At 45.0% G+C, this 25684-nt stretch overlaps 1 protein-coding gene across 5 annotated transcripts in view; it reads left to right on the forward strand.

Moving 5' to 3' along the window:
• Positions 1-25684, forward strand: part of DDHD1 (DDHD domain containing 1) — a 41125-nt gene that overhangs the window by 7444 nt on the left and 7997 nt on the right. For 4 of the 5 annotated variants that reach the window (XR_014007553.1, XM_081191578.1, XM_081191577.1 and 1 more), the window contains exons 2-8: positions 269-442; positions 10439-10540; positions 12860-12988; positions 15967-16114; positions 17923-18029; positions 20001-20107; positions 24860-25122. Coding sequence is in view for 4 of the 5 variants with exons in the window: in XM_081191578.1 (XP_081047704.1) it covers positions 269-442; positions 10439-10540; positions 12860-12988; positions 15967-16114; positions 17923-18029; positions 20001-20107; positions 24860-25122 (1030 nt within the window). In the remaining variant the exon portion in view is untranslated. The remainder of the gene's footprint in view (positions 1-268; positions 443-10438; positions 10541-12859; positions 12989-15966; positions 16115-17922; positions 18030-20000; positions 20108-24859; positions 25123-25684) is intronic. The other variant, XM_081191576.1, reaches the window with a different exon arrangement.

The raw sequence follows: 25684 nt of genomic DNA on the forward strand, positions 1-25684 counted from the left end.
ACCTAGACTATTTGAAACCTACTTTGCCATGTAGCTGTGTATTGACTTTCTCAAGGCAACAGGGCCCATAATGTTATCGATTCAAGTGGAGCAAATACCTTGGAACTGCAGGGCTGCCAGCCACTGTAAGAATGGGATCATTTAGCTCCCTGCAAGGCAACCGCAGTCACATTCTGACAGATGTGATAGATTTTGCCCAAACATCTTTTTCTCTTGCATTAACTGCTCTGCTATATCTTAAAATATACTGTGTTTGTCACCTTTACAGAATCTGAGAAGATCCCTGTGATGCGTGGGCAGTGGTTTGTTGATGGCACATGGCAGCCGCTAGAAGAAGAAGAAAGCAATTTGATAGAACAAGAACATCTCAGCTGTTTCAAGGGGCAGCAGTTGCAAGAAAACTTTGACATGGAAGTATCAAAACCTTTGGATGGAAAAGAGGGTAAGGGATGGCTGGATCAATGGTCCTGCCTCATGTTTCTTTTTAGGATAGTCATAACCTTTTGTGTACATGTTTGATGGTGCGTTTTGCATGATTAACCATTACTTGCTTCAGTCTCTTATTATTGTTAGGAGCATAGGAAACTGCCTTACACCAAGTTGAACAATTGATCCATCTAGTTCAGTATTACCTACACTGACCGGCAGCAGCTGTCCTGAATTTCAGATTTTCCTGCCCTACCTGACAAAGTCTGGGATTGCACCTGAGTGATGTTTCTTCCCCAAAGCACTTCTCAAAAACAGCATGTTTTATTATGCATTATTTTGTGTTACCATAAATACACCCACCCACAATAGAGAACTTCCTCGTTTTTCAAACCATTTTCATGCTTTAAGTTGAAGTCCTCCCAGATGCTTGTTGTTGTTTTTTGCCCCTGGAAACTTTTAAACCATTTGAATATTACTATTTTTTTAAATCCAGCCTACCAACCAGGAGAGACCAAAAGATACATATTTCTTAATTTTGGGTCAGTCCAGGGTTGGTAGAATCATTTTCACTTGTAGTCTTTCAGTTGTTTTGTGGTCAAACAAAATACTGTTTAAAATGGCCAGACTGATAAATCTTGACATCCCCTCCATTAGGTTTGGAATAATCACTTCACAGGAGTAGAGTGATTAGTAGAATCAGCAGGCCATACCAGTCAGTTTACTGGTCAAAAATCAGTTTGACCGCAAGTATTCCATGAAGCCAAGAATGCTACTGTCCAGGTGACAGCTTACTTTCTATTGGTTAGCAAGGACGGGTGTGAGAGCCCCTTGCCTCTAGCTCCATTGCAGCCCAGGGCCAAATCAAGTAACACAGCAAAACTGCTTTTAATGACCACCTGCTGTAACAGCAGGTATCACCAGTTCTTTTTGTGGATAATTTGCTATAATTTTCTTAGAGTTAGTATCATTGTTTCACAAAACAGTTAACTAATTTGTTTTTCAAACTGGTATAAGTATCAGCAATGCATTTTTCTAGAAAAATAGGTGCACCGCTGTACAGTGGTACCTTGAGTTACAAACACTTCAGGTCACAAACTCCGCTAACCTGGAAGAGTTACCTCGAGTTGAGAACTTTGCCCCAGGATGAGAACGGAAATCGTGTGCCTGCAGCGCAGCGGCAGCAAGAGGCCCCATTAGCAAAAGCACGCCTCTAGTTAAGAACAGTTTCAGGTTGACTTTTTTGATAATATTTGACTGGTCAGTTTGACATTGCTGCAATTGAGTTGTTTATCTTGTGCAATAAGACCCAACTGCTTTGGGCAAGGCAAACAGCAGAGCTCTCCCCAAGTTTGAGTGCCCTGGACAGTAGTACAGGTTTGGCTGTATGCATTGCATCACCCTGCTTATTTTAAAAGCCTTTCAAATTAGCAGCACAACTATTTATCATTATTTAAGTTCTAAGTCTGTTGCTTTGCCAAGTTGTGGCCTTAGTGATGGGCTGCTGCTAGAAGAAAAGCGGGTGCTGACTATTTGGTTCCTCCTCTAGGGCTGATGCCCAGCAGCAAAGTAAATGGTTTGTTTGTACTTGCCATTTAATTTCCAATAAACAAAATATTTTGCAGATTTAAGTCTTGGTAAAATAGTTTGACCCTGACTTTTCAAGATTTGCACTAGAAAACAAAGAGTTAAAAGTGGGAGTTTGGGCAGATAGTACAGAATAAAATATTATTTTTATAGTTTTTATGTTTTTTTCTCCATCTGTTAAGTAATTTCATTTTTTGGGGGTTGCAGCTTGAGCCCAGCTTCATTGAACTCTGTTTTGGGTAGTAGGTTTATACTGATACGTCTTCCAGATACAGTGGTGCCTCGCAAGATGAAATTAATCGGTTCCGCGAGTCTCTTTGTCTAGCGGTTTTTTCGTCTTGCGAAGCAACCCTATTAGCGGATTAGCGCTATTAGCGGTTTAGCGGCTATTAAAGGCTTAGCGGCTATTAAAGGCTTAGCGGATTAGCGGCTAAAAGGCGCTTAGCGGCTTAGAAAAAGGAGGGGCGAAAAAAAATCGGAACACTCGCAAGACTTTTTCATTTTGCGAAGCAAGCCCATAGGGAAAATCGTCTTGCAAAGCAGCTCAAAAACGGAAAACCCTTTCGTCTAGCGGGTTTTCCGTCTTGCGAGGCATTCGTCTTGCGGGGCACTACTGTATAAAATTTGAACATGCCTCGCTGTTAAGACAGGCTGAATGAGCATTAACTCTGGTACATCTAGAGTGGGGTGGTATTATGACAGAAAGTTACAACAATATAAAAATGCAATATTGAAATCAGTTAAACCCATTTTCAGTAGAAGAATAGGGTGGGTCCTAAAAAACGCATCTCAGAGGTACGTCTTCAGACTGCTGTGGAAGCTATACAGTGATGGTGCTAGACACCTCTCTGAAAAGGATCTTGACTGCCCTGCCTCCAAGCTAATTTCTCTGCATTGGTTGTAATGTTTACTTGGGGTCTATGTGCAAGATTATATTCAGTATGTGGGTGTCAGTTATGTCTGGTGGCTGGGGATGATTACTCCCACCTGTACAGTTAGAACTGACTTAGACTATTGTCAAGTGGCTATATCTGAAGCAACAGTAGTGGCTGTCAGGACTACATGAGTGGGGCCACATTGCTCCCCAGACTTCTGAGCACATGTGTCACTGCCACTTACTGATAGTGGGAGCTCAGTGTGGATGCCATGGCAGAAGCCAGCCCAATGTTCCGACTGCTGAGTCTGCACTGTGCTTGCACCATCTCCCAGTTCCTTTTTCTTCTGAATGCTACTAGAAGCCAATGTTTGTGCCTTCCATAACTCTTTAATAGTTGGAAGAAAGTCTCATTAAGCATTTACTGGTATATTATACTGACAGCTCAACCATAAATGAGATGAAAGGAAATTTATACATTCTAATAATAATTTGTGAGACAAGGAGGAATGCAAGTTTTAAATATTTTTCTTCAATTCTGTTTTGTTTGATCTTTAAATAATTTGTTTTGCTTACATTCTTGTGGAGTATATAAGTTATAATAAACTTTTTGAGAAGTAAGTATTCTTAGGACTGCAGTCTTAAAAGTGAACTTAAGGCAGAGATTTTAGCAACTTCAGAATAAGAATATTAGAGCCAAGAAGAATATTAGTTTTGTAGTGTCAAGAAGAATATTAGTTTTGTAGTGTCACAGTGTTCCACATTCCAAGGTAGTCTTGTCTCTTGGCCTTCTTGGAAGTTGCAAAATTCTAACACTTTTCCAAGAATTCAGTGTTCCCATTAGAAATCTGATAGTTGCAACAAATTGGGACTGATACTCTATGGGGCTGTGCACAGAGCAGCTGGGTTGTGCCAAATGGAGCTCTTTTAAAATAGATACAATCCTTCCAATCAATAGTTTGCTGAGGAAATGGAAGCAGGGAGGATCTAACTTCAATTCCCAAAAAGGTAATTTATGCAGTTTTGGAAATGATCCCTCTGCATAGCACCACTTCTTGTTGTTGTTATTCATCATTCATCATTTTATTGTATGCCGCCTTTCCATAGTTAAAACAATGCTCAAAGCGGCTTGCAACATGACAAGGTTTACATAATTACCAAAATAACAAAAGTTATAAACAATAAATAAAAACACATCAAAAAGTACACAACCAAATGGAAGACAATTTCCACATAAATCATAAAATCTAAAACTAAGAATACAACATTAATACCAATCACAATTTAAAATGACATAGATAAAAAATAAAAGCAATTGGAAAACAAAACCGGAGCCCTCTCTGCCCAGCAGCAGCAGCAGCAGCAGCACTCCTTTATGGAGCCTGTCAGGCCCCATCCCAAGCCAGGTAGAGAGAAGCAGGGCAGGACCCTTCAGGCTCCCAGCAGGTCAGTCCTTTTGTTGTTGTTTGTTGAATTTATATACCGCTATATACCTGGAGGTCTCGGGGTGGTTCACAGAATAAAATCAAAATATAAAACTACAAAATACATAATCAAAATAAAAACAACAACCCAATAACCCCCCCAAACCCCCACATTTTAAAAGGGTATAGGATGTCAGTCAAATCAACCAAAGGCCTGTTTAAAAAGGGAACGTTTTTGCCTGGCACCTAAAGGTGTATTATGAAGGTGCCAGGCGAACTTCCCTGGGGAGAGCATTCCACAGACGGGGAGCCACTGCAGAGAAGGCCTGTTCTCGTGTTGCCACCCTCTGGACCTCTAGAGGAGGAGGCACACAAACAAAGGCCTGGGAAGATGATCTTAGGGTCTGGGTAGGTTCAAATGGAAAAAGGCGGTCCTTGAGGTATTGGGGTCCTATAGGTCAAAACCAGCACTTTGAATTGGACCTGGAAACTAATTGGTAGCCAGTGGAGTCGGACCAGGATCAGTGTAAGATGCTCAAACCGTCTTGCTCCGGTGAGCAACCTGGCCTCTGAATTCTGCAGCTGAAGTTTCCAAACTGACTTCAGAGGCAGCCCTACATGGAACGCATTGCAGCAATCTAACTTTGAGGTTACCAGAGCATAGACAACAGTAGTTAGGCTATCCCTATACAAATAGGGGCGTAGCTGGGCCACCAGCCAAAGCTGATGGAAGGTGCTCCGGGCCACTGAAGCCACCTGAGCCTCAAGCAACAGGAAAGGATCCAGGAGTACCCCCAAGTTGCAAACCTGCTCCTTCAGAGGAAGGGTAACACCATCAAGAGCAGGCCCGCCCATCTGGTGCCTCCGTCTTATCTGGACTGAGCTTCAGTTTGTTGGCTCTCATCCGGTCCATTACCAAGGCAAGACACTGGTCCAGCACTTCCATTTCCTCACCTGCAGATGTCAAGGAGAAATAGAGCATACTTGTTGGATTGGAGAGAAGGACTGCTAATGGAAGACCTGTTAGCATGCCCATTTCCCACCCTGCTGAGTCCACACATGAAATACGCTTCCTCTCAACCAGTGCCCCATGCAAATATTGAATGTAGAGACTTGCACTTATTACCCAAAACCCAGGAAAATTCCATTATTTTGTTAAAGTTGCCTATATAGGAATCATTTATAGTTTATATTGTTATCTGAACATATTAAATGATAGTCAAGAGGCTGACCAAATTGCCTTGCCCTTTATCACAAACGTCTTAAGGATGGGCCATAGACAATTGCACATTTTGTTTGACATTGATTTAAATAAAGCACAAACAGTAATTCTAAATCGCAAAAGCTGGTTGTTAAATAAAGGGCACTAAATGAAGTGTGTGAAGCTGGGTGGTGAAGTAAGGAGTCCGCGTGGTGTTGCAGTTGGACTAATGCAGGAGAGACCCAGGTTCATAGTCCCTCCTCACCATAAAGCGTACTGGCTGGCCCTGCACCCGTGACAGTCTCTCAGCCTAGCCGACTTCATCGCTGCTTGTGAGGCTGAAGGTGGGGCTGGGCTGTGCATGCAGCCCTGCACTCCTTGATTAGAGTGGGATGAAAATGTACGAACTAGATAAACAGAAACTAAAATAAGGAGATAGCTCTCGTGCCTTTCCTGTCAGATGATCCTGTTCTACAGTTCAAGGAAACCCACCACTGGGAGAAGGTCATTCATAGTTCCATGGAACATTTTGCAATATTTGTCCAAGGCCAGTTGACTGCTGTCCTAACCTTAAGTGTTACGCACTTTGAGCTATTTCTGGAGTTATTTTGTTCATTACAAAGAAACAGGGACACACATGACACTCTGCTTTTGCTGAAGCGTTTGAAGGTCTCCTCCCTCCCTCCCCCCCACTTTAAGTAGCTTTTCTATATGTAAATAGGGGAGAGGGTGTCTTTGGCTAAGTGCTGTTACCTGTGTACACAAGCAGCTTTTGTGTCTCTGGCAACTAGTATAATCGTCTTTGGGTCTAAAGCGGTGGTTCCTAAGTGATTTTTTTCCCAATGGACCACTTAAAAACTGCTGCAGGATTTTTAATTGTATTTTTTACAGAAACTGGACCACCTGAATGAAGCTTGCAGACCACTAGTGGTTTGCAGACCACAGTTTGGGAACCCTTGATCTAAAGTATGTTTAGATAGAATTCTGTTGTAAATCAAAGAGGATATTGCTCCGTTAATGCGGTCAGCTCACTTCTGTGGTAGATATTACAGGAATTGCGCTTTGTTCCTCCTAGACGCTCACGGGCAGGTGAATTGTGATTGGAGCGCAGATGCCTAGTGGGAAACATGATAGCTAGGACCTCAGACTTGGCCTCAGAGTGAAAGAGCAGAAACCAGCTCTGTTTACGTCAGTCTTTGCAGCAGGGGAAGCGTGGAATGACTTTTCATTCATGAGCTTCCATTTCTCGACTCTGCTGTGACCAGGAGCAGCACAACATGCTTTGAAATAATTTGCACATTAAGCACATTAATAATAAATTATTAAGCGCACAAAATCAGCATTCCTCAAGTGCAAGTTGTCTATGTGCAATTTTTTATTATAGGTAATTAAACAATTATGAAATAAACATCTCTTTCTGATTTCCTCCCCAGTCTGGGGACTGTCTCATGCTATAGAACAGAGTTTAAGAGTAATTAAAAACAAACTGGGTGGCTGCCTCTATTTTAAAATTGTGAATAAAGGCAGATAAATACATTAATGTTAATCTACAGATTGTTTTGAAATGGCAATATCAGAAGGCACTGGTCTTCTTGCCTAACTATTTGTAGTGCCATTTGTAATACAGCTCTGTCCGCTGTGCAATGGTTTTACGACTGTGTCATGAAAAGGCATTGATTCCCCATCCAGCTCAAAGCCTGTTATATGGGCAGCATTGTTAACAGAGTCCTCTCAATAGATCTTGGGGCAGGTCAGGAAAGTAGGTGGTCTATATTGTGTCTACAGTCCAAGTTGTTGAGCCTCAAATCTTTGAATTATGCCTAGAAAGCCAGTGAAGAAACCTTGAGTTCTGATGTAATGTGTTCCCATGAACCTAGTCTCCTTTAGGTAGGGTTGCCATACATCTGGAATTTCCCACACCCGTCTGGGATTTCAAGAGTAAGATCACTTCCCGGGCGGATTTTTTAATTTAAAAAAAAAAATGTCCAGGGTTTTGTTTTTTGTTTTTGGCGAGCTGAGGTTACTGGCCGAGCAGCGGTGCTGTCAGAGAAGGAAGGGGCAGCCACGGCGTTGTTACTTCTGGTGCCCTGTATATTCCTGTCCTCCTCCTCCTCTCAGCGGCCTCCAGGCCAGAGCCCCTGCAGGCCCTGGAGCCACAGAGCCACCAGTGCGCCTGGCCTGCGCCGCTTCTCCGGAGGCGACGGAGGCTGGCCGTGGCCTGGGGAAGGCCAGCCTGGCCTTCCAGGAGGAGCGCCTGGCCTGTGCCATGAAAAGAGAGCAAGAGGCCGAAGACAGCAAAGGTAAGAGAGGGATTGGAAGGAGGGAGTGAGGAAGGGGTCTGCGGCAGGCAGGGGTGAGTGACAGAGATGCGGGATGGTGGTGGGGGTGCCCCAAATATGGGGGGTTTCTGGGTTTTTGGTCTTCGGAATATGGCAACCCTACTTTAGGAGTGGGCCCCCCATTACAGTAATCCAGAGATGCCTGCATTCCTGAGCAGCATAATCATCCCCAAGAAACAGATTGGGGAGCAGCAGCTTACCTGTTGTGTGATTTGTACTAAAAATTACTTTGTTGTATTTGCAGCAGGGCTTAATGGCCTTCAGGGGTTCCATTGGAAGTAACCTAATAATAGTACAGTGGTACCTCGGGTTACATACACTTCAGGTTACAGGCTCCGCTAAGCCAGAAATATTACCTTGGGTTAAGAACTTTGCTTCAGGATGAGAACAGAAATCGTTCTCTGGCGGCGCGGCAGCAGCAGGAGGCCCCATTAGCTAAAGTGGTGCTTCAGGTTAAGAACGGACCTCCGGAACAAATTAAATACTTAACCCAAGGTACCGCTGTACAGGTTTGGGCAACATGCTCGGGTTCAACAGAACCCATACCGTGAGCTGGCAAGTTATAACTGCTACATCAGGGAAACTCTTCCGTAGCCCCAGAAATGCTCTATGAATCAGAATCAAGTTTGGCTGGTGGGGATTGTTCTTGTGGTAGGGTGGAGGAAGTGCATTCCTCACTTTCTCCTGCTGATTTTTCTTTGCAACTAAACATAACCTCCTCCCATGTGCTTATTAACTCCTTAAATGCATTTTGAGGATCATGCACATTCGGTACTGAAGTGCAGGCTTTTGCTGAGTTAACACTGAAGACACTTTTGCTCATAGGCCTGATAAAGTTTACGATTTAGAGTTTGTAGGAGGAAAAATTATCCCCCCAGAGGATCCCACTACAGTGGTACCTCGGGTTACAGACACTTCAGGTTACAGATGCTACAGGTTACAGAAATAGTACCTTGGGTTAAGAACTTTACTTTAGGGTGAGAAGAGAAATCACACGGTGGCAGCAGGAGGCCTCATTAGCTAAAGTGGTACCTCGGGTTAAGAACAGTTCAGGTTAAGAACGGACCTCCAGAACGAATTAAGTTCTTTACCCGAGGTACCACTGTACTGTGTTACTGCATCGGTTGCTAATCTAGGCATGCCTTCTAGTTGGAAGAAAAGAAGGCCAGAACATAAATTCATGCAGAGACTCATTGAATAGCCTTTTCTGAGCTTTGGGCATTCTGGTATATCTCTGCAGAAATAATTTCTCCTTCCCCAACCCCCCATCAAAGCTGGTTAGAAAAGGCAGCTGGCTTCACATCAGCCTTTCTGTATATTGCTTAAAGCACACTGGCAATTCTTGTGGCACACAGCTTTGGCATTAGGGAGCTATTGAGTCAGATTGAACAGTATGTCATGAGGGAGTTGTCCTGCTGTGTACAGAAGAAGTTGTGCCTTCCTCTTAAGCCTTTCTTCGCTGGACTGGTTCTGTCGGTTAGTTGCAGCCTGCATCTGCCTTACTTGTCCTCATCCTCAAAGGCAGCAGAACCGAGAAGCAGAGACGGGAACAAAATGTATCAAAGTCCTTTTGAGTACCACTATGTCTGGTCTCTCCCCACCCAAAAAAAAGACTTAAAAATCTGGTCTTGTGTTAAGTTTAAACAGAGACTCCCAAATAATGGCTTCATTTTAAAAATGTACGATGGTGTTCTGTGTTTCAACTCTGGTTCAGTTTGACTCCCTGTTTGAACCCCGACTGACCTTCATGGTGCTTATTGTTCTCCTGTTTCTTAGGTGGGGCACAACAGCTTCCTCTTGATCCCTAACTTCCCACTTGTGAGATACCACAGCATTCATTCACCTTGTGATGTCCCTTCCCACACTGAACAGCACTGGCATCTACCTGTGAGGGTAAGGTAAGTCCATCAAATCACAGCACAGTAATTTCAAGGGGTATCACTTCTTTCAATATCCTCATTGAATAGCCTGGAAGCTATAAAATGAGTATTGAAAACATCACAGTGGACTTGCAGTTACCCCCACAAGGAAACTCCAGTGCTGTTCAGGAATGGAAGGCTTGTTTATAGACAGTGCATGCTGGGATGCATCGCTCTTTCTTTCGTAAAGTCTGAACAGTAGGCAGCTTCTGCTAATCTAGCCACCAGGGGCCTTTCCTCCTGTTCTAGAGGGGGCACTTAGTGATCAGTCTTAGGCTAGCTCACATTTTGAGTCCATTCTTTTGAGTTGTACAGTATTACAGTCCCCCAAAATATTGTGTGCACATGTATCTGAGAACTCAAAAGGTGCTGGATGGGTCTGTCTATCTATCTTGCTGTTGCATGCCTGTCATTCTTCTATGCTTTGAATTGAGTTTTATTTGTACCAATAAGCATTTCATTAAAAAGTTGAGAAGATAAAAGAATGAATAACTAAATTCCCCAGAAAGGCAGTATTCTTTTGTTTTGCTAAAATTTGTTGCAGTGTTTTTCCTATACGTATTGTCTATGTTTGTTGCGTTTATTTAGCTAGTGATGTGCAAAATCCAATGATGCCCCTTTTTAAAATTTCACTTTGAAGCTCGGTGTTTCGGTGTTTTTGCTTTTAGTTATCTACCACCTCCCTCCCTTCTCCCTCCATTCTCTGTTCAAATGGAGAGGATATAAGGAGAATACAGAGGCTGCAGGGCTTAAACGCAAGTGGTCTGAAGGTACAGTAATTGCAGATTTGTATTCTTGTCCTCTCCTTGCCTAGGAAGCTTTCTGTTGTAGTTCATGTCTTTCAGTGTAGTGTTTTAGATAACCACTTGCTTCCCCCTCTGCATGATGTTGCTACCCTCTTCCAAAAGAAGGAAGAAACTGTGGATCAGTTCTTTGTTTGTTACAGAGAAAATTAGAGGCTGACATTGCTGTCTCTAACAGTGTGTACTAACAATTCATTAGGAATTTTAAATCACTTTTAAAGCATTGTTTGCTTTTAAAAAAAAAAAGGATCCCTGCCCCAAAGCGTGCCCTTCAACTTTGAGAAGCTTGTTAAATTATCCACAGATCCTGTCCAGTTGTCTGACCACCTATTGATTTCGGCCCCGACTTCAAATCGCTGTTCACCTCAAGCTCATTGAGTGGGCTTTGACAAATCTCTGAGTCTCAACCTAATTTCAAGCACTCATCTATATGCACAGTGTTAGAGAAATTTATTTAATATGTTTACATCCTGCCTTGCTGCCTGACAGCAGGTGCCTCCTAGATGGCTGGCAACAAGAAAAAAATGAAAGCACTTTAAACATAAGACTTTTCTTTTCAAAAGGTGGTTGTGACTGAGAGGGACTGTAGGGGGGAGGGGACTGAGTGCTGGCTTGAGCATTTTTTCTTTGACAGTAAGCGATAGAAGTCAATTCATTGTTCTTCTTTGCTCACTTGCATTTTTGCCTGTATTGCCATGAGTCAAAACAATGCTCCCATTCTCCCTGCAATAGAAACTTGATGGAAGGAATAGAATAGCCAAGAGTGATTATTCTCCAACTCTAAGGGGGAAACGCCTCCTAGCAGCTGTATTTTTCTGCCTTGTTGGTACCCGTAACAGAGCCAATAAAATAACTTTTTGGGAATCATCATTACTGCTTGTACTTGTTTTAATAATATGCAATCTTGCATTTGGCAGCTACTGCTTATCATCTTATCCTTTGAACCTTTTCACTTTAAAAAAAAGTCATGACTAGAACTGTTTGCAAGTTCACTTTTCTAAGAGGGTTCTTCTGCCTCACTGATGGATTATGCAGAAGCATAACGACCCTCATTATAGTTCTTTTGGCCTCAGGAAAAGACACAGTTTGGTGCTTCTCTGATCACAGTGCAATCACAAGTCTTCATAGTGTTCTCAGCATTGCAACAGACAAGTACAGGCCAAATCTTTCTTATGGTACATAAACATTTGGAAACGGCAAGTAACTTAGGGGCAGCTGGGATTTGAAATGGAGAAGCAATGGGTAGGGAACAGGTTAAGCACACCATGCCATTTCAGGTCACCTCCTCCCAAATATTTGTTGTTGTTCAGAAGAAAAAAGTCATCTAAGGTTGTTAGACACATTTGTGCATAATATCTAGTTCATCATTGTAGTTCATCTTTTTATCAAGCATTATCTGGTTGTTTAACATTTACTAGCATGTTTCCAAGACTTGCTAGGGCATGCTTACCCTGTTACTCTGCTTTTCCTTTAGTTTGGTTCCATGTAAGTCTTTTGTATCTGCAGTGCATATGAGTCATCCTGTTTCTTTCTGTTCCACCAAGGGAAAATGCGCTAGGCATCAATATTTCAAACTCCTAGGTAATGTCAGCAGATTTTTAGAAATGCAGACACCTCTCTGTGATTTCTCCAGTTCTGCACAAAGGAACCCCCAAACAGTTAGCTTCCTTTCCTTTCCTTTCCCTACTCTCCAAGTATCTGAATAGCCACTTGCCTATTCTGAATTAGTGAATCTGTGCAATGGAAAGGGTTAAGTAGCCTCATGTAAACTGCATAAAGCTAGTATTCAGTTACACCCAGGTTGTGTGTTCTCTGCAAGCTCTCCCCATTCCCCCCGGCTATGAACAAATTGTACAGCAAGCAAATGTGCAGTGTGGATTCAGAATAAATTCTGAAAATTAAAATGAGTATGCATTTTAATGTGCAATACTTAATGGTGGTTCTGAATGGTGGAAGGAAGCCTGGGCAACCAAGCAAAAAGGAAACGTACTAGGGATCTATTACCACAGCATGTTTTGCCCACAAGTCTGGTTTCTGACAGATCAGTGTTATCAGATTTGTGTGTTGCTGGAACTTCATTGACTACAATTCTGGATCCTTAAATTTGCTTATAATGTTCTCAGCATTCCAGATTGATGTGCTTGGGGACAGCACACAGATGCATGGAATACACATAGTCCTGTGCTTGCTTTTGTGTGTCCATTTCCTTCTTTTTGCTCTGCCTGGCTTTGCAAGAGGTCCTGACTCTCCTTACTTGAGCTAAAGGCAGTTCTTTCTTTGCTCCAGCTGTTCATAGTTTGAAGCTTAGTCGCACCCATGTGGACTGGCACAGTGTGGATGAAGTGTATCTTTACAGTGATGCAACAACGTCAAAAATCGCAAGAACTGTCACACAGAAGCTGGGTTTTTCCAAAGGTAAGGTTATTTGTTTATAGTATGCACTGACTAAATTGTTTCACCTCATATTCTGTGAAGAGACCTTCAGTTCTTGCTGATTTTGAAGACTGAAATCTTTAGTCTTGTGTAGGTCTGTGCTATAAATCAATGTATTGTCTAATACTGGGTTTTAGATCAAATCGTGGTAACTTTTTTTTACAAAATGGTGTTGCAATTTATTGTGTGTCACTTGTGTGGTATTAAAAAATCACAATATTGGAAAAACAGGAAGCTGGTGCTTCTTCCTGTGTGTGCAGCCCTAGCTAACTCCACCTCAGTCAGTTCTTCCCTGCCTCCTGAAGCAAAAAGAAATAGCTACAAATTACTACAGCAGGCTGACTCAAATATTGCCCGGCTGATATTGCCAAACAGAGCTTTGAGACGGTTAGCTTTCCGTCGCCCTGACTATCTAGCCGGCAAGCAGGGACTTCTTCCCTCAAGGCTCTTGCAAGCCTGCAGGTTCAGACTTCTGAATCCCTTTCCCCCCATAAAAACATAAACTGGGGTTAGTAAATAAACAGACACCTTCCTTTGTCATGTGGCCCTCTTCTGTCATTCCCTCCTCCATCTCCGTGTGTGTACATGTGTCTCTCTCCCCCCCCCCTCCTTCTGTTGGTGGGGTGTGGGGTGCATTTGTTTTTGTGAAGCAGCAGCTAGCAGGCAAAAAGCTTTGGGTTTTTTTATTAACACTTCACACTTCGTTTTCTGTAAGCAGCAGCTGACCCCTTGTTAAAACTATACTGCTGGGGGAGGTGATTGTGTCTCCCTGACTGTGTTAGTGTGCCCAGTTGATGCTTCATTTGGAGCTATGGCATCATGGCAAGAGAGGCTTCTTTAGCCTCATGTTTCTTCAGCTCAGTCTGCCTTCCCACAGCTTCGCTTGCACGCGCTCTCTCTCCTCTTTCTCTTTCCCTTCCCCTTCCGAGTTGCTTCATTCCTTGCTGGTGATTCTCCTTTCCTGCTTCTCTCTCTCTCTCTCTCTCTCTCTCTGTGTGTGTGTGTGTGTGTGTGTGTGTGTGTGGTTGTGACTTGCAAGTTGCTTCAGAATAAAAGGTGGGGAACACCCAGTGTTTGTTGTGTGTGCCTTTCTTTCTGAGCAGAAGCAGCTCATGGGACACTGCCAGCCTCATGTTAACTCTGCAGCTCTTCAGATCTCCCCTCCCCAGTCATAAGCAGGAGGGAAATACACTCTTGAGATGCTTGTTGGCTTGCAAGTTGCTTCAGAGTAAAAAACCAAAAAACCACCCTGCTGTGCCCTTTGAGCCTCTTCTTGAACCCCACCTCCTTATGCTGCCCATTTTATCCTATATAGCTATGCCAGGGGTGGACATTGACAAATGCCCTCAGATGTGGTGGAAGGTACATGAGGCATCCTTCCCATTGTTGAAGGGGAAGTTTTTGGTTATCCCAGGAACAAGTTGACCACAAACTTGACATGAGCCAACAGTGTGACGCAGCAGCTAAAAAAGCCAATGCAATTCTGGGCTGCATCAATAGGAGTATAGCATCTAGATCAAGGGAAGTAATAGTGCCGCTGTATTCTGCTCTGGTCAGACCTCACCTGGAGTACTGTGTCCAGTTCTGGGCACCACAGTTCAAGAAGGACACTGACAAACTGGAACGTGTCCAGAGGAGGGCAACCAAAATGGTCAAAGGCCTGGAAATGATGCCTTATGAGGAACGGCTAAGGGAGCTGGGCATGTTTAGCCTGGAGAAGAGGAGGTTAAGGGGTGATATGATAGCCATGTTCAAAGATATAAAAGGATGTCACATAGAGGAGGGAGAAAGGTTGTTTTCTGCTGCTCCAGAGAAGCGGACACGGAGCAATGGATCCAAACTACAAGAAAGAAGATTCCACCTAAACATTAGGAAGAACTTCCTGACAGTAAGAGCTGTTCGACAGTGGAATTTGCTGCCAAGGAGTGTGGTGGAGTCTCCTCCTTTGGAGGTCTTTAAGCAGAGGCTTGACAACCATATGTCAGGAGTGCTCTGATGGTGTTTCCTGCTTGGCAGGGGGTTGGACTCAATGGCCCTTGTGGTCTCTTCCAACTCTATGATTCTATGATCTTTCTAAATGAGATGGATTAAGGCAGGGGTCAGCAACCTAAGGCCCATGGGCCGGAAGCGGCCTGAGGTGGTCGTTTGACCGGCCCCTGAGCCACCCCCAAACTGAGTTGTCTGCTCATGCACTGCGCCAAACCGGCTTAGCGTAGGGACTCGATTCTGTGGCACCTGAAATCAGGTGCACGCGTGCAATCCAGCCCACGGAGGAATCTCCGCGGGACCGATCCGGCCCAGGCAAGATAAACCTTGCCAACCCCTACATTAAGGTATTGACGGAATGCTCCTCAAATCTTCAGGTGACATTAAAGTGGGAGAAGTTGCTACTGCTTCAGGAAACAGAATCGGAATTCAAGATGACCTTAACAGATTGGAGAACTGGGCCCAGAAATTAAATTATATTTGTATTAATGTGCTCTAAACAGCAGGTGGCTATAAAAGCACACACTTGACTCACTTTGAGGTGCATCATGAACTCCCGATAAGCAGTTTACGAAGCCGCTGTCTAGAAGATGCATGACTGCCATTTACAGCTGAGACTTGGTGGCTGCGGACAGATGATGAAATTGGAAAATGAGTCTGAAGAAGAGTTGGCTCACTAGTAATAGGAGGTTGTGCTAGTTGGCCTTGCACTATATACAAATAGCTGTTTTTCAAGTCCATGCAAAGGACCCATATTGCCAATAAGTCTGGACAATTTACCAGGCTGTTTTCCTACATGTGTAATACATGTCATTTGCTTTGTGTCAGTGTGTAAGTGGGCTGGGGAAGAGAAAACGCCAGTTAATGCAAGGTCTTTGCTTGATCACTTGGAGAGTACTTTTACTTGACACAGGCAACCAGGTGAAAGGAACTTTATGATCCTGAATTAAATGTTGTTACTTGCTCTTTTGCAGCTTCAAGCAGTGGGACCAGGCTGCATAGAGGTTATGTTGAAGAGGCTACGTTAGAAGACAAGCCATCACCAACAACTCACATTGTATTTGTTGTACATGGCATTGGTCAGAAAATGGACCAAGGAAGGATTATTAAAAACACAGCCATGTGAGTGTTTCGTTTCACTCTGTTGAAAGTGGACAACATTGGATTTGCGGGCGTTGTGGTTTTCCCCTTTTCACAAAGGGTGCTGTTTTTAATTGTTCATGTTCCTGGTGTCATCTTACTTCCTAATCATTAGGCTGTGAATCTTTTTGGCAAACATTTCCAAATGTTACTTTGCTGTACTGCATTTAGCAGAGAAAGAATTCTGGTCAAAGGAGAGACCAAGGAGCCCCAAATACGATATATTTTTGACACAGAATCATAGAATCTTAGAGTTGGAAGGGACCCAAGGGTCATCTAGTCCAACCCCTGCAATGCAGGAATCTCAGCTACAGCATGTGTTTTCTATATTGTGTGCACACACAGAGAGACCAGTATTTCATCCCCAAAAAACCCTCACAAACCAGACCTGCCAATGTCTCTGCAAATAGAACAACAAACCCCTTGTGTTGCAAATTTAACACAACAAACAAACAATACAAGCAACACGCAGACCAGTATACTAGATAGCACTGTAATTCTTATTGCATGATATACATGATTTAGTAACAAAAACAAAATGTATGCACTTGTAAATTCTCTAATATAGTTGAAATCAATTGAACACATGTCTGTCAGTCTTTGAAAGTCCGCAGAAGTATAATAAGTCTATGGTTGAAACAAAGTAATAGATGGTATCCTGCGGGCTAAGCGGTAAAACTTTTTTTAGGCATTCGTGGTGCCGAAGTAGTAGGTGAATAACAACGAACAGTGACCCCGGATAATCTGACTGTTTTGCTGGAATCTTCTTGAGCACAATTACAGAAGAATTCAAATATGAAACAAATTCACACATTACAATCCATATGCTACAGTTGCAGCATATGGATTGTAATGTGTGAAATTTATATATTTTCATGTATATTATGCAATAAGAATTACAGTGCTATCTAGTATACTGGTCTGCGTGTTGCTTGTATTGTTTGTTTAATGTCTCCTCAAAGCCACAGTAGTTGATAGGTTTTGTTTTTGTTTTGATTGAGAATGCAGTAGCATTTCAACTCCAGATATTTTTGGATAAAGCAGGTTACCTAAGCCTATTTCAGGCCACTTTGGGAGAGTGTCCAAAAGCACGTGGATAGAGGTGGTCCACTTTACATTGTGTACTTAGGCTTTCAGAAAGCTTTGATTAAAAGTCCCTCACCAAAGACTCCTGAGTAAGCTTAGCAGCTTAGCATAAAAGAGGAGTCCCTTTTATGGGCCAGCAGCTGCTTAAGGAACAAGGAACTGAGTACAGGCAACTCCCCATTTACTCAGGGGTTACGTTCTGAAGCAGTAAGCATTTAAGTGAAATGGCATATATTGGGAACACCATTGGCAAAGCCTGCACGATCGCGCTCTCCAAACCTCCATGCTCAGACTCCCAACTCTCCAAAGACCAGAGTTTGGTTCAAGGACTCCTGGGATTGCACTTGCAAAGGCTCATGGGATTCCTAGAAGGCTGTTTTTGCACTATTTTTGCCTTTTTCATTCTCTTTTAGGGCCGTTTTTGCCCCTTTTCATGCCACTTCCAGGGTTGCAGCAATGCTTGTTCAGTTGAACGTGCATAAATGGGGAGTTGCCTATAGCAATAAATGGACAGTTCTCCCAGTGATGGGAAGTGGTTCACCTAAGGACCTGTATTAAAATCTGTGCTCTTTCACTCACTTGAAGGAACTAGAGTTAGGGATGAGCAGTGAAGCATTCAAGTTTGCTGGTGATAACAAATTGCTCAGTGGGGGGGTTATTTCCCCCTCTCTCACTGTTATATGTGCTTTCCATCTCATTTTTAGGATGCGGGACACTGCAAGGAAAATAGAAGACAAATATTTTAGCAACCTTGCAACACATGTTGAGTTCCTGCCAGTTGAATGGAGATCTAAGCTCGCACTTGACGGAGGTACTTTTTACTTTGGACTGCCAGAAGTACTATTGGTGACATTTGGAAAGTAACACTTTTTAGTTTTTTTCTAGCAATGGTTTGTAAACTCTCTACACTCAGGGTACCCTTTCAGTGTGTTCTGCTAAGGATAATTCTGCCCTGGCATTTTCTAGTTGTTCATGGAAGGTATTGCTTAGAGCAGTGTTTCCCAACCTTTTTTGGGCAAAGGCACACTTGTTTCATGAAAAAAATCTCGAGGCACACCACCATTACAGCCCCGTGACGTCAGTGCTCAGCGTCACTCCGGGAGGGACATGAATTGCTAGCAAATTACATAATCACCTCCTTGAGGGCTGGCTCATCTTCTCCGAAGGCAGAATCCCATTAATTAACAGCACAGACTCACACCATTGCCAAGACGAGGGGGGAAAACCTCAGTCATGCACAGTCATGCACATGTGGGGGCTAAATGAGGACGAAGACCGGGCAGAGAGCAGGGTTCAAATCACCCCACCTGGCCAGGACAATCCCTGGGTGCTCCCGTGGGCCACTTGCCTGACCCACCTCGCAGGGCTGTTGTTGCGAGGTTAACACGGGGAGAACCACGCGCGCCCCCGGGAGCTCCTTGGAGGAGAAAGCGGGCGATGAATGCAATGCACGAAATATATGAGAGGCGACCAGGTTTTGCAGGTGAGGGGCCCCCGCCAGCCTCCGCTTCCAACACCCGGCGCAACGACGCCGAAGTTTCCCCCCGGGCTCAGCTCGGGGAGCAGCGCTGCTCCCCCCCGGCTCCCCTTCGCCCTCCCGGCTCTCTCTGCCACCCACTGGGGACCCCCCTCACCTGCCAAGTCCGGAGCGCCGGTGGAAGTTGCATGCATGCATGCAGGGCGCCGCGTTGCCATTGCATTGCACTGCACTCCATGCAACACCTGCACGCATGCATTGCCTTGCACGCCCGCCAAGGGGTCTCCCCGCGGTCCGATGCGTCCCCTCCGGCGCGGATGCAGCATTGCAAAAATAAACACCCCCCCGACGCAGCCCTACCTGGGGGGCAGCCTCCGCCTCCGCCGCTCCGCCTCCGCGGGGATCCCTGGGCTCCATCCTGCCACCCGATCTCCGTGGGGGTGCAGGCAGGCTGTGCGGGGTCTGCGCGGAAGAGCCCCTGCCCGCCCGCCGCCGCTGTGCTCATTCCATGGCCGGGAGAAGAGCGCTTCAAACAAAACGCCCGGCCCGCCAGGCCACGCTGGGAAACGTAGTTCGCGCACCCCGCGCGGGCGCGGAGCCCAAGGGCGAGGGGACTACGGATCCCGGCAGCCCCCGCGCCGGGGACGGAGGGGGAGAGGCTGGGTGCAGGGATGGAGGGACGGGTGGGCGAGCGAGTGAGTGAGTGGCAGCCGCCAAGCCTTGGCCGAGAGCCAGGAAGGGCCTCCCCGGAGGAGGAGGAGGAGGGAGGCGCAGAGCGGGAGGGAGGGAGGGAACCCCAGGGGTCATCTAGTGACGGCGTCCCAATCGAAAATTTGACTTTTTTAAAAAAAAATCTTTCGAATTTTTTAATTTTTCCCGCGGCACACCAGGCAACATCTCGCGGCACACTAGTGTGCCGCGGAACAGTGGTTGGGAAACACTGGCTTAGAGCTACTAGCTGTTATCAGTCACCCCAAACACCTTGCCACTCCCTGTAGGTGATTATTGGAAAGGGAAATTGGGCAGCTATCTCCAAGGGAAATTGGTCCATCCTTACTGAACTTCCCACGGAGGAACTTCCCTGATAATCCCTTGGGCTTCCGTGGGAGCACAATTTGAAAACCCACCATTCTGTAAATAGACCATGTGCTTAATTTCCTTGATTTTGTAATCTCAACACTTTAAGTAGAGATTTGAATGTTCCTAGGAATTTGTGCTCATATGGTACTGCATTGTTGACTTTAAACCCACTCCAAGCTTTATTACGCCTCAGTCAAACACTTGGGTGTCTTTTCTTTATTTTAGACACTGTTGACTCTATTACTCCTGATAAAGTCCGTGGCTTGAGGGACATGCTTAACAGCAGTGCAATGGACATAATGTACTACACAAGTCCCCTCTACCGAGATGAGGTATGTGTGTGATTTTTAAGTGTTTGGATGAGGTATGTGTGTGATTTTTAAGTGTTTGGACAAATAATGGGTATGGCGAAGTTGGGTTCCTTAATTTAAGTGTACCTCTATTTCCCAACATCTTGAAGATAGACTTTGTCATTGTGTGCATTCTTTGCATAGAAACCAAATAGAGTAGTTTGTGTCTTCGGTCTACTACTGAGCTGTATTCTGGCTGAGCGGGGATCTGAACGCTGGTGCAATATCCCATAGGCTACAGGGCCTTTACAAAAAAGCAGTAATTGTTGCAGCCTGAGGATGAAACATGCACTGTTCATGCATAGTATGTTGCGTGTTTGTCGTACTTCTTTAGCTCTCCCTCCCTTCTTCAGGAAGCCGAATGGCTTCTGTGGGGCTCTTGCCCAGTTCCCCTCCAGGCCCAGACCAGACAGAAACCTGTACAGTGGTGCCCCGCAAGACGAATGCCTCGCAAGACGAAAAACCCGCTAGACGAAAGGGTTTTCCGTTTTTCGATGCGCTTCGCAAGACGAATTTCCCTATGGGCTTGCTTCACAAGACGAAAACGTCTTGCGAGTCTTGCGATTTTTTTCGCTTTCCCCCCTTTTTCTAAGCCGCTAATAGCTGCTAAGCCTTTAATAGCCGCTAAACCGCTAATAGCGCTAATCCGCTAAGCAGCTAATAGGGTTGCTTCGCAAGACGAAAAAACCGCTAGACGAAGAGACTCGCGGAAGGGATTATTTTCGTCTTGCGAGGCACCACTGTATACCTTTTGCAGTGCAACAGCATCATGTCTCCAGGCTATTCTAAGGAAACCCCAGTTGCATTTTTTCAAAGCTCAGAGCACTTTCAGAACAGGCACCACAGCTGTTCTGCTGACGCTTAGGTATTTTAAAATGCTGCCTCATCTAGCAAGCAGGGGAGGAAGTGGGCCAAGACACAGTTTGCAGCTTGGGAGGTCATAGTTTATTCAGCTAAGATGCAATTGTTTTCTGCAAGGAGATATATTGCAGAAAGGGGGCTCTTGTTGTGAGAGGCTGCTGCTGCCGCCATCGGCTTGCCCTTTGCAGCTGCTGTAAATATCCTTGGTGAGGAGATAAGCCACTCCCTGCTCGTTTCTGCACTCTGCTTCCTCCAGTACCATACCAGACTTGAGGTACGAACTGAGTGGTAGAGAGGTGCTTGTTCCAGCTGGAGAGTTTACAAGCAGGATTTAAAACTGCCCAGGGTCTTCATAGCAGGAGGAAAGGAATTTGGTTGGAAGAGCCACATAGCGAAGTTCTCAGTGGGCTGAAACAAAGGCTAATTCAGCCAGATGCTGCTGCTGCTGCCAAACCATCAGACTTCCTGAAATTCTGTTTAACAGACTTTGTATTTCACACATGTGCACAGCATGGAGATGCCCTGCCACCTCAAGAACTTTTACGCTTTCTTTCTTGTATGGAACTTTGTGCTGTGCACAAAGGTATCCAAATGCATATTATGTAAGAATTGCCATAAAGTAGGGGTGAGACGCGAGTGGCGCTGTGGTCTAAACCACTGAGCCTCTTGAGCATGCCGATCAGAAGGTTGACGGTTCGAATCCCCGCGACGGGGTGAGCTCCCGTTGCTCAGTCCCAGCTCCTGCCAACCTAGCAGTTTGAAAGCATGCCAAAAATTGCAAGTAGATAAATAGGTACCGCTACGGCTGGAAGGTAAACAGTGTTTCCGTGCGCTGCTGTGCTTCGCCAGAAGCAGCTTAGTCATGCTGGCAACATGACCTGGAAAAACTCTGTGGACAAAGGCCAGCTCCCTTGGCCTGTAAAGCGAGATGAGCACCACAATCCCAGAGTTGTCTGCGAATGGACTTAACTGTCAGGTGCCCTATACCTTTACCTTGTAGGGGTGGAGAACCTTCTGGCCATGGGACGAATGGGCCCTTGCAACCATTTTTTTACAGGCCATGCATACCTGTCACTCAGGTAAAGGTGTGGGACAAGCAAATCTGCACCCACTTAAAGAACAGTTGGGTGAGCCTGGTTGTTCATTAGTGGTGGGGTTTGCATTTGGCACTGTTTAAATTTGGTGCTGAATTTAAGTGCCACTGCTTTTGGCAAGGATCAGAACTACCTGATGCTGGGTGACTGACAGCTAGATGGGTGAAGGTCAAAATCTGGCTCATCAGAGAAAAATGGTTGACCACTCTGCCATAAAGAATCAGACTAGAGCTCCATGTAGCCCAGTATTCAATATTAATGGATTTTCAAAAAATTCTCATCAGATAATGACTTCCTGCCTTTTCTCAAAAAATATTCAGAATTTAAAAGTTTCAGCAGTGGTGCTTCATAGTAGACGATTCAGAAATGTCACCTGTGGAGGACTAAACGTGGCATGAAGTTCATGACATGAGTAATCCTTGAGTGGGATCGAGACTGGGTGGAGGGCTTTAGCCCTTTGTCCCCACCGCAATCACAATTGGAATTAAGGGACTTCATGTCTGTTTGCAGTAAAGGTAAAGGGGACCCCTGACCATTAGGTCCAGTGGTGGCCGACTCTGGGGTTGCGGCGCTCATCTTGCTTTATTGGCCAAGGGAGCCGGCGTACAGCTTCCAGGTCATGTGGCCAGCATGACTAAGCCGCTTCTGGCGAACCAGAGCAGCACATGGAAACACCGTTTACCTTCCCGCCAGAGTGGTACCTATTTATCTACTTGCACTTTGACGTGCTTTCGAACTGCTAGGTGGGCAGGAGCAGGGACCGAGCAATGGGAGCTCACCCCATCACGGGGATTCGAACCGGCGACCTTCTGATCGGCAAGTCCTAGGCTCTGTTGTTTAACCCACAGTGCTACCCGCTGTGGAAGGAAGCAGCTAATAGCAAGTACCAGGCTAGCTATTTTATTTTATTTTTTGTAATAAAATTTTGCATTCCCAGGGTTAACTTTTGTGACACATCACATTTACTATTCAAGGGCCAGCCTACATGGATCACCAAATCTTAGCCAAGGCTTGAAAACATTTTTCTTTTCCTTTTTTTTTGCTGTACTGAATACAGTACATCTAGATTTTCATATATAATCTTGTAGTGAACTCTGGCTCGCGTTTATCATTAGAAGGTTTGTTAGCAACAATGTATTGGGCAAGCTTGTGATCTTTTAGTAAAGATGATTGATGAAACATTGGTTCTCCAACTAGGTCAGGTGCTTCCTCCTTTAGGCTTTAGAAACAATCCCTGACAGCTCATCAGCTTGAATTACAGCTTTATAATCTGGTCTCAGGGGCTTCTCTCCTGCTTGAGAAATTGAAATACACAAATGTTGGTGCAGCATGTTAGGAGCTTTTATTTTACTGGAGAAGCAGACTTGCTGATGTAAGGCAGTTCCGCTCCATTAGTTCAAAAATATGCATGCGTTTCACCAGTGTACTTTGGTTTTTCACATTGCATATTTCTTTTGCCAACCATGGTTGAATCCGTACAGAAGGAAAGGATTTGGAATGAGAAAAAGATATGTAAACTCGGGCACTAGATCTTGGTTACAAAGTCTTTTATATCAACCAACATGAATGAAACTACAAGGCAAGGAGAAGCTAGGTGTTATTGGTCTCTCCGCTGAGCCAATGAAGTGGCCCTGTTATAATCTCTTCCTCTGCTGCAGCCTGATGGCCTCAGCATGTGGGACCTCTCTTAGCAGATGTGATGAAGCACATGGCATTTCACCAGGCCCTGTCATCCAGTGCCCTTTTAAAATGTGTTGGGGTTATCAGGTTGTTTTTATTTTTATTTTGATTGTGTCTTTAGTGTTTTCATATTGTAATTTTATCTTGTGAACCGCCCTGAGACCTGTGGGTATAGGGTGGTATAATTTTTTTAATAATAATAATGATTTGGGGAGTGTTCTTAAACCTATTTTATTGAATTTGTGTGTTATTCAAGAACAGAAATACCGTATTTTTCTCCCTATAGGACACACTTTTTCCCCCTCCAAAAATGAAGGGGAAATGTGTGTGCGTCCTATGGGGCGAATGCAGGCTTCCACTGAAGCCTGGAGAGTGAGAGGGGTTGGTGCGCACCGACCCCTCTCGCTCTCCAGGCTTCAGGAAGCTCTGTGCAACCCTCGGGAGCCCGGCACAACTTCCCACCGGGCTCCCTAGGCTTGCGGATAGCAGCCTGCTTCCCGAAGCCTGGGGAGCACAGCGGAGCGTGCCCCGGGCTTTGGGCAGATATCCGCAAGCCTGGGGAGACTAGCGTGAGTTCCCGCCAGGCTCCCAAGGCTTGCGGATAGCAGCCTGTTCTGGGGGCTGGGGTTGGGGTAAGCTCGGGCTTCCCCCGCCCCAGCCCCGCGCGGGGGGGGGGGATAAAAATTTTTTTCTTTATTTCCGCCCCCAAAAAACTAGGTGCGCCCTATGGGCCGGTGCACCCTATAGGGCGAAAAATACGGTAATAAATAAGAGCACCCTAGCTGTGTGCTTAATGCTGTTAAGGAGTTTGCACTTAAAGCATACCTTGAAAGCGTTTGATCAGTTTTCTTGGTTTGATTTTTAAGTGTTGAACTCTTATCCACCCTTCACCCAAACAGCAATATCTGAAAACCAGGCTATTTCTGCTCTTGAGGTCTCAGCTGGCTGCTGTCAGTGAGTCATTTCATGCAAACTGACAAAGCCATTGCCTAAAGAAATGCAAGTAAGAGTAAGCAGAAATCCAGATGCTAAATACATAGCAACATGCGGAATATAAGAAATGTGCCTTCTCTCCCCATTCCCTAACTCTTTATAACAGCTGGTAAAAGGCCTTCAACAGGAGCTGAATCGTTTGTACACGCTTTTCTGTACGCGGAATCCAGAGTTCATAGAAAAGGGCGGCAAAGTATCAATTGTGTCACATTCCTTAGGATGCGTAATCACATACGACATCATGACAGGATGGAATCCGGTTATACTGTACGAACAGTTACTTGAAAAGGAGTATGATGACCTCGAGGACACCTGGATGAGCTACGAGGAGCAGCATCTGCTAGAAGAGTTTTACTTGACCAAGCGGCGGTAAAAGAGTTTCCTTTCTAGTATTGAGCAGGTCTTGGTGTATTGAAATTGACGGAGTGAGCCCAGGGTCACTTTTAACAAGTGAATTGTTTTGCGCCACCACCCAGCTCCTCCCTCAGCTGTGCCACCACAATGCAACTAGAACTTGACTGGCTCTGGAAGACATTCCCACCCTTATTTTTCAGCCCTTGGGCCTCAATGAGAAATACCTGCACACACAAAGGGCACTGTGACCGGCCAGTCATGCATGTGGTACTTGAAAGGGTTCTTGAGCCAAAGAAAGGGCCAAACGTGGTGCTGGAGGTTTTTAAGCAGCAAGGCTGTCATTGGGATAGTCAGGTGGTAGGGCTTAAACCAGGGGTCAGCAACCTTTTTCAGCTGTGGGCCGGTCCACTGTCCCTCAGACCATGTGGTGGCTCGGACTATATTTGGGGGGGGGGCGGGGAATGAACAATTTCCTATGCCCCACAAATAACCCAGAGATGCATTTTAAATAAAAGGACACATTCTACTCACGTAAAAACATGCTGATTGCTGGACCGTCCGCAGGCCAGATTGAGAA

Source organism: Podarcis bocagei (genome assembly GCF_964188305.1).
Source record: "Podarcis bocagei genome assembly, chromosome: 1".
Lineage (NCBI taxonomy): Eukaryota > Metazoa > Chordata > Lepidosauria > Squamata > Lacertidae > Podarcis > Podarcis bocagei.